Source organism: Typopeltis vanoorti, chromosome 8 (assembly GCF_054136105.1).
Source record: "Typopeltis vanoorti isolate ZY-2024b chromosome 8, IOZ_Tvanoo_1.0, whole genome shotgun sequence".
NCBI classification, from domain to species: Eukaryota; Metazoa; Arthropoda; class Arachnida; order Uropygi; family Thelyphonidae; genus Typopeltis; species Typopeltis vanoorti.
In genome coordinates, this window is record NC_143556.1 from 8,222,943 (window position 1) to 8,232,730 (window position 9,788).

Below are 9,788 nucleotides of genomic sequence, written 5' to 3' on the forward strand. Positions count from 1 at the left end.
ACTTCTGGTTCTCCCCTGATCTCCCACTATTTTCTGTAGACCTTCTCCAGTTGATCCTATAACAAACCCTTACCAACTTGTAGGTCTCTATCACATCTCCTCTCTTCCTTCTGTCCACCAGACTCTGCAAATTACATCTTCTCAATCTTTTCTCATACTCAACATTCCAGTGGTCAGAAACAACCTTAGTCAGTTGCCTTTGGACCCTTTCCAACATCTCTTCATCCTTCTGAAAACCCGGTGACAAATCTGGGCACAATAGTCCATGTGTGGCCTAATCAAAGCCTTATATAACGGAACAAGAATCTCCCTACTTCTGCAAGTCAGTGTCCTCCGCATCATTCCCAGAAGCCTTTGTGTTGTCTTCACAATTTTGGCTATGTGTCCCCTAAATTTCAGATCCTCATCCACCACTATCACCCCCCCCCCCTCTCCCAAGATCTCTTATTACCTCCACCTCCAACAATATATCGTCACCTAGCATAAATTCTGCATCCCATCTTTGTTTTCCAAATTTTAAAACCTTGCATTCTGCAACATTGAACTCACATCCCCATTTCTGTGCCCAACACTCAATTTATTCAAGTCTTCTTGTATGGCCAAAACTTCTTCACTCTTCATGGTTTGTCCCAACTTTGCATCATCTGCAAACAACTGTATATCTCCATCCAAATCTTCACCAATATCATTAATATATAAATTAAACAGTAATGGCCCTAAAACAGACCCTTGAGGCACTCCACTAGTGACTTTCCTTTCCCTGGATATTGCTCCTCCATACACAACTTGTTGATACCTATCAGATAGCCAGTCTCCAATCCAATGTGCTAATCGAATATCTAACCCCATCTGCTCTAGTTTGACTGTCAACTTATCATGAGGTACTCTATCAAAAGGTTTTGTGAAATCCAAATATATTACTGTGTATCCTTCTCCTCTGTCCAAGGAAGCAGTCACTTTATTGTAATAAGTAGATTACTAAAACATGACCTCCCTTTAGCAAATCCATGCTGCCCATCAAAGATAATACCATAGTTGTTAACCCAATTCTGGATCCTAGTTCTCACAAGCTTCTTCAACAACTTAACCACAACACCTGACAGACAGATAGGCCTATAGTTTGATGCTTGAGTTAAATCACCTCTGTTATGAAGTGGCACAATCTTGCTCTCCTTCCACTCCTTAGGAACTTGACCGAGTGCAAGACTCGTATTGAAAAAATATGTCAAGGAAGGTGTCAACTCCCTGGTTGCTCACTTATATAGTCAATCTCTACTCCCCATCAACAACTGCTTTCAATCTCTCCATGAAGTCACATTCAGAAGATTGAAAGACCTTTATGAACAGCTCATTAAGTATCTACACCACATATTCAGCAACAGCTGTCTTTATACTATTTTCTCCAATCAATATTATCCTTCTGTAATCATTCTTTCTTTTTCTGGCTAAAAGAACTGCTTAGGATTCTTTTTGGCTTCATTAGCTAACTGCTGTTCATACCTCTCTCTTTAGCTACCCTAACCAACCAACTCACCCTCCTTGCCTGGTCTTTGGACCTCATGGAATTGGTTATTTCCACTTCTGTTATGCTTCTATAAGCCCTTTTTCTCTGTATTGCATGCTTAATCTCTTTATTCATCCATCTCACACCTACCTTATATAACCTTCTCACTCTTGGAATACATTTACACATTGCATCTACTACATAGTGTTTTTGAATATCTGAATACCCCAAGCTGCATTGATCTCTTTTCCAGCTAATTCCTCATTCCATGCTACACCCACTAGCTGTCTCCTGAGCTCTTCATAATCACCCCCTTGTAATTCCACATATACCCTTTTCTCACAGAGGTCCTCACACTGCTGGCAACCACCCAGGTAATCACCTCATGGTTACTCTCACCAATCAGTGGATGATTTGACACCATATTTATAATTACATTCTCTGATGAGATGACCAAATTCAAGACTCTCAATCCTCACGTGCCCTCTGTTACATACTGTCTGAGGTAGTTATCCCTCAAAAACTCAAGAAACTCATTTTCTTTACTTCCAGTTGCTATCTCATTATTCCAGTCTATAGTGCTATAATTAAAATCATCTATAATGATCAACTATTTCTTTTTTGCTTGGTTAATTTGATGATACATTTCATTGTCACCACCATTTACATTACTTGGTCTACAACAACATCCAACCAACTGAAGCAGAAGTGATTGTTCAACTAATTAGCAGCTATTTTTTAAAAGCTATCAACCTGGTATATGCAACATTGAACTCACCGCTACCTCTTCATGGTATCAGGAACTCATGTGGATGAGAAGAAAGTAGTAGAGCTGTTGCACAAACTGAATAAGGATTCTGCAATAGGAACTGGTCAGACATCAGCAAGGATACTAAATGAGTATTTAGCTGACTGGCCATTCCCTTGACCAGACTATATAATCTGAGCCTCAGAACAGAGAAGATTCCACAGGAATGGAAAAGATCAACCAATCATTATCTCAATGGTTAAGATTTTTTAAAAGTTTGTTAAGGCTCACATTCAGAAATGGGTTGATTGACAGAGTCTACTTTGCAATGATCAGCATGGGTTTACTGAAGGAAGGACATGTTTTAACAACTTACTCACACTCTATAATAATGTTACTACTGAGTTAGACAAGGGAAATGGATACTTTTGATATGGATATACCATGATACTTTTGGATTTCGCTAAGGCTTTTGACAAAATACAGCATGGAAAACAGTTGTGCATAAACTGAACAATATGGGATTGGATTATAAACTATTAGCATCGAGCTGACTGACAGATATCAAAAAGTCATATATGGGGGATGTGAATTTGCAAGATTCAAGGTAGTGGTGTGCCTTGGTCCATTGCTATACAATCTGTATGTTAATGAAATGGCTACGTTTGGTAGGATTTGACATGTGACATACATCTGTTTGCTAATGATGCAAAGATGGGTGGGGTAATCAAGAGTGCTACTGATATGCAGTACTCGCAAAAGGATTTTAGTAGGCTGGAATTGTGGACATGTGAAAATGACTGTCATTGCAATGTTAATAAATATAAGGTCATGCACTTTTTGGTGTGATTAGATATATTATTATTATTACCCCAAGTCCTCATGGAGTCAAAGACTCATCTGGGAAGCCCTTTTATCACACACACAGCTCATCATACCATGCCTTGAACACATTCAAACTCCTTGCAGACACAACACTCTCAGACAAGGCATTCCAATCATTTACAACTCTGCACGAAAAAAACCTGCCTCTCGCCCCCCCCCTCTTGATACAGTTTCCACAGATGACTTCTGGTTCTCCCCGCAATCTCCCACTATTTTCTGTAGACCTTCTCCAGCATTAATCCTATAACAAACCCTTACCAACTTGTAGGTCTCTATCATATCTCCTCTCTTCCTTCTGTTCACCAGACTCTGCAAATTACATCTTCTCAATCTTTCCTCATACTCGACATTCCAGAGGTCAGAAACTACCTTAGTTAGTTGCCTTTGGACCCTTTCCAACATCTCTTCATCCTTCTGAAAACCAGGTGACCAAATCTGGGCACAATAGTCCATGTGTGGCCTAATCAAAGCCTTATGTAATGGAACAAGAATCTCCCTACTTCTACACGTCAGTGTCCTCCGCATCATTCTGAGAAGCCTTTGTGTTGACTTCACAATTTTGGCTATGTCCCCTAAATTTCAGATCCTTATCCAATATCACCCCCAGATCTCTTATTTCTTCCACCTCCAACAATATATCCTCACCAAGCATAAATTCTGCATCCCACCTTTGTTTTCCAAATTTTAAAACTTTACATTTTGCAACAGTGAACTCACATCCCCATTTTCGTGCCCAATCACTCAATTTATTCAAGTCTTCTTGTAAGGCCACAACATCTTCACTGCTCTTCATGGTTTGTCCCAACTTTGCATCATCTGCAAACAACTGAATATCTACATCCAAATCTTCACCTATATCGTTAATATACAAGTTAAACAGTAGTGGTCCCAAAACAGACCCCCCCCTGAGGCACTCCACTAGTGACTTACCTTTTCCCTTTTCATATTCAATGCCACCTTCCATAAAATGAAAAATTCCATTTACTGAAATTCTATATAACCCTTTCAGAAGTTTGTAAATATCAATCACAATCCTCTTTCTTCTGTTTCCTAGTGTCTGCAGTCTACAAATTCTCAAACTTTCTTCATAATCAGTATTCCACAAACCTGATATCAAACCTGACTCTCTCCTACCCAAATTTTTACAAAATCTTCACTACCACTTCTGAGAACTGACTGTTTTATAGATGAATACCTTGGTCTTTGCACTACCCTTGTATAATGGGTTTACTGTCCATTCTTTCCACTACCTTGGAATCTTCCCTGTTCTGAGGCTCAAATTATAATGCCTCTTCAAAAGAATAGCTAGCCAGTTCAGCTGAAGTGCTAAAACAAATGCAAAAATACACTTTTAGCATCTGTGTTGATATCCCATCTGTCTCCAGTTGAATTCTTATTCAGTTTGTGCAACAGCTCTAATAAAATCCAGTAAAATGGTAGCAGTAAGTTCAATGTTGTCATTAGTTGTTCAACATCTGTCACCTTCGCACCATCTGCATAAATTATATATTTAGTTTAATCCTTTATCCAAGTGTAAGCAAAGTTTGCGTCTGAAGTATCTTCAGGATTGGGGCCACTCATGGCAAAGGTGGAGTGAATTCTCATCACTTTCTCATCAGTTCTGTATTGCTTCAACCTTGGTATCACCTCTGGGTCTGGCTCCCACTGAAGAGACCTCAATAAAGGTCAAAACCGGTCTGGGTAGTGACCCTTCCCATAATGCATAGCATTATACATATCTGCAAGGAGATGTGCTTTACATTATGGGATACTAAGGAAAGTGATGAGAACTCAGTACACCTTTGCCACGAGTTGTCCCAGTCCTGAAGATACTTCAGGTGCATACTTTGTTTGCTTACACTTGGATAAAGGATTAAACTAAATATATAATTCATGGTCTAACCAAGTGGGAAAAAACTTCCAACATCACACCATCTGCATTCATTAGAGTTATTCTTTCATATTCGTTGTTTCCTTTACTTGTAGCATAACAATCAAATTCGTTAGGGTTGTCCTTAGCTTGCAGAGCCAGTTTCTTTTCATTTTCAGCTTTCAATAAAACAGTTGTGAAGCTTCTTGCCCTTCTTATAATTTTCATATTACACATCATACTTTTCTTACGAATCTCTTGTTTGATAAGATTACACTTCCATTTCTCTCCTACCCTATTTATTCTTTGAACTCCAGGAACACATTCTGATATTGCATCATTTAAGCATTTTTTTAAATGCTTCCTATGCACTGTCGATATTCTTCCCATCTAGCAACCGATACCATTGTGTTGAACTCAGAATATACTCCTCAGTTGGTCATTAATTCCTGCTTTGTAGTTGCGCATGTACTCTTTTCTAAATGGAACATTCATAAACTTAGCCACTTACCAAGTGAGTTCAGCATAGTCAGTTGCCAACAGGGGGAAGATTAGTTATGACTTTAGCTGAAACATCCTCAGGTGCTATAACATTCATTGACTTCTACTTCCTTCTGTCACATGCTGCTTGAAGAAGTTGTCTTGTAACATCTCTATAAATTCAGTTTCATTCTTCTCGTGAGATTTTACTGCTACCCAACAATATTTGGATAATTAAAGTTCCCCATTATGGTTATTCTTATCATGTCCATCATCTTTATTTGGTGATACATTTCTTCGTCACTAGCAACTGATCCACCAGGTCTGTAACACCCCACTGTGTATTTGATCTTGTTAGATTTCACATCAGGCCAGATGAGTTCAAACACACTGTCAAGTTATTATTATTTGTCTTGTACTGCCTTTGAAAGTGACTTCTTCTTCCAGATTTCATACCTAAACCCCCTCATTCATCCATCTTACACCTACCTTAATCAGCCTTTTGGCCTTTAAAATACATACAACTATATTATGAGATAAAATGATGTAACCTGTATTGAGAGTTGATTGTTTTATTAAAGAAATACTATGAGCTTGCATATCAAAAATAGTTATAAAACCAGAAGAAAATTCTTGTAAAATGTAAATAAATAAATAATAAAGTAAAAAAAAAAATTAATAAATAAACTTTATTAACATAGATTTTGTGCCTAAGTATCATAGGCATCATCAATCCAAGATCACAGAATGGCAGTTTAACATTAACAGAGAATACAGAGGGGATAATGCTGGCCATAGAAACAATGGCTTTTATATGCTTTATACTAATGCCAGGAGTATCCGGAATAAAGGGGAGGAATTGGTGGTGCAGATAGCATCAATCTGGCCAAAAATTATTGGAATCACTGAGACGTGGTTGACAGAAAAGAATATAATGACAGGAATAGAAGTCGCTGGGTACAGCATTTTTCGGCAGGATAGGAAGGGAAAGCGTGGTGGTGAAGTACTGCTTATGATAAGTGACGACCTATGTTCTCTAAGAGTGGAGACTTTGGAAGGCAGTGGCACTAATGATTTTGAAAGCATATGGTGTGAGGTAGAGGTGGACAAGACAGGATATTTAGTGGGGTGTTGCTACAGAGGGTGGGGACCAGGAAATGTTTAGACAGTTGAGTTTGCAAGTGCAAGAAGAATGATTGTTTTGGGAGAATTTAACTACAGTAGAATAAACTGGGGAGAGGAAAATGCATGTAGCAATAAGGGAATGGAATTTATAGAATTTTTGAGGGACAAATGTCTTAGGTAACATGAATTGAGAGAACATGTAATAGAGGGAACAAGAGGTTCAAGAATTTTGGATTTAGTTATAGCATCAGAAGAGTTGATAATAACTGAGATGACATCTCTCCCACCAGTTGGAGAGAGTGACCATATGGTTTTGACTTGGAAAATGAATAGACATGAAGGAGTATCAAAGAGATGGGAACGTGTGTGGAATTATAAAGTAGGTGATTATAATAGTCTAAGACACTAACTTGGGGAAGTTTCATGGAGGGAAGAATTGGAAGGCCGGGATATCATTAGTGCATAGGAAATTATGAAAGAATATTTATTAGCAGCAATGGCAAGCTGTATTCCACGAGTGAGCAAGAGAACACAATTTGGAGTAAAGTGGATGACAAACAATATTAAACAGGAATTGCATGCGAAAAAGAGGCTATGGAAGAGATATAAGGAGACAGGTGAAGAGAAGATGCATGAAGAGTATCAGACACAGGCCAGAAGAGTGACTAGTATGGTAAGGAAGACGAAACTGGAATATGAGGAGATTGGCCCTAAGATCCAAAGAAAATCCTAGGGAATTTTTTAGCTATGTTGCCAGTAGTAGGAGAAATGACTATGGAATATGGAATAATGATACTGTGGGATAAAAATGGGAATAGAGTGACTGATGCAGAGGACATAGTGGAATTGTTCAATGAACACTTTATTGGAGTATTTCATCCTGGAGGAATCAGTTTTAATACTAGAGGGATAGTGCAGGTTCGAGGTTTAGAGGTACAGGAGGAGAGTGTGTTTCAAATACTGAGTACTCTGGATGTCAGTAAAGCTGTGGGACTGGATGGTATTTCACCACGAGTTTTCAGAGAATGTGCTAGGGAACTGACAGTGCCTTTGACCTGGCTTTTCAATGAAAGGCTGGCTGCAGGAAAGGTTCCCATGGAATGGAAGGAAGGTAAGATAGTGCCATTGCATAATGGGGGTAGCAGACTGGAAGTGTCTAATTATAGGCCAGTTTATGTGTCATCTGTAGTAAGTAAGATCTTGGAGAAAGTAGTGAAGGACCATATACAGCATTAGGCAGATGAGGGTAATGATATCTGTGAGAGTCAACATGGATTTGTGAAGGGGGTGCTCTTGTTTTAGCAGTGTGCTAGTCTTTTATGATAAAGTTACAAGAGCATTAAATGAGGGAAAGGCATATACTGCCATTTTCTTAGACTTAGCGAAGGCATTTGACAAGGTGCCACATGATAAGCTGATATTTAAGTTGCCAATCCTGAATCCAGTTGACCAATCCAGATTGGTCAACTGGATTCAGGATTGTCCGGTAGGTATCAGAGAGTTGTGTATGGTGGAACAGTTTCAAGGAAGTAGAGGGTTACAAGTGGGGTCCCAGAGGGCTAAGTACTGGGACCTATATTGTTTAACCTTTATATCAATGACATTGTTAGTGGATTGCAAGGGGATATTCAGTTGTTTGCAGATGATGCAAAGCTGGGATGGATTATTAGTAATAGTGCAGATGTGGTAGTCGTATAAGAGGATTTGAATAAGCTAGATAGATAGACAAATGAATGGTGTGTCGGTTTAATGCAGCAAAATATAAGGTCTTGAGGTTTGGGAAACATCGATGGGATGGTGCTTACTCTATGCAGTTATACTGGAGAAAGTAGGGGAGACAAGAGATCTGGGGTTGTTGATTGATAGAAACCTGAAATTTAGGGAACATATTGCAAAGGTGGTGAAGGTAACACAGAGGATTGCTGCAATAATGAGAAGGACGCTGACCTGCGGAGATAAAAGCGCTATCATTCCATTGTATAAGACACTGACTAGACCACGCTTAGACTATTGTTCTCAGATTTGGTCCCCAGGATTTGAAGGGGATAAATTAACTGTGGAAATGGTACAAATTTGGATAACAAAGATGGTTTCAGGACTGTACAATGATAGTTATGAGGATCGCCTGAGAGAATGTGGACTGCAAAGTTTGGTGGATAGAAGAAGGAGAGGTGATATAATTAAGACTTTTAAACTGTTGAGAGATGGTTACAGGGTTGACACTGGGAAGTTCTTTTGCTTGGTTGAACAGTGGGAAGGAGATGAAAGATGACAAGAGGCCATCCCTGGAAGTTAAGAAAGGAATCTGTGAGCAAGAGGGTGAGGAGTGGTTTTTTTTTTGCATGGAGGGTGGTTGAACCATGGAATGCATTGCCTGATGGAGTGGTGAGACTAAGAATGGTCAATGAGTTTTAGGAGTGGTATGATAGACTTTGTGTTTCTTAGGAAGGACCTCCCATGATGAATCTTTTGACTCCATGGAGGCCTGAATAATAATAATAATAATTTTTTTTTTTGAATTAGGTTATTGACCTGAAAGTTGACCGTAGTTTTTTGAAATAGAAATATCACTTAATATTTGATTTGGAGGCTTTGTTTGCTTGTTCAGTTTTAATATATATTTAATTCCTAGAAATCTCTCAACATTATTTTTGTTTTACAGGTGACATATTTTCTTGGTTTCTTAGTGGTATCTTATGGAGTAGCTTTTTTTACATCATTAATTGCTGAAGCACCCATGATGGCACTTGAAAAACTCATGCTAAAACGTAATAAATGAAAATGTATTTATGCCAAAAATATATTTATGAACAATTGTACAGATATTCTATTTGTGTGTATTCGCATGTAATTAGAAGTAATAAATTAATAAAATAACTGAAAATGGTTTTCTACACAGTTGAGTGCATGTTTATTCCCAAATTATTGCTTATAATAAAATGAAGTGTAATGTCACTTTAACATATTCTCTAGTCTCTTAAGTCAGTTTTCTTACTTTTCTCACTGTTGACACTATTTATAGGTTAGTGTTTCTTCTAAACCTCAACAAGAGAAAAATTTACAAAAAGGAAACAAAGAAAAAAAAAATTGCATTCCAGAGAGCATTTTTGACCTGGTTTTGCAAGAGAGAGAGGGAGGGGGAGAGAGAGAAAAAAACCCATCTCCACTCTAGAATG

The 9,788-nt window shown here is 38.4% G+C and overlaps 1 protein-coding gene across 1 annotated transcript in view; it reads left to right on the plus strand.

The window, feature by feature from the left end:
• Window positions 1-9,486, plus strand: part of LOC150103711 (nose resistant to fluoxetine protein 6-like) — a 113,011-nt gene extending 103,525 nt beyond the window's left edge. The window contains exon 8 of the mRNA XM_090396735.1: window positions 9,275-9,486. Coding sequence (XP_090252861.1) covers window positions 9,275-9,391 — 117 coding nt within the window. The 3' untranslated portion in view covers window positions 9,392-9,486. The remainder of the gene's footprint in view (window positions 1-9,274) is intronic.
• The last annotated feature ends 302 nt before the right edge of the window (window positions 9,487-9,788 follow it).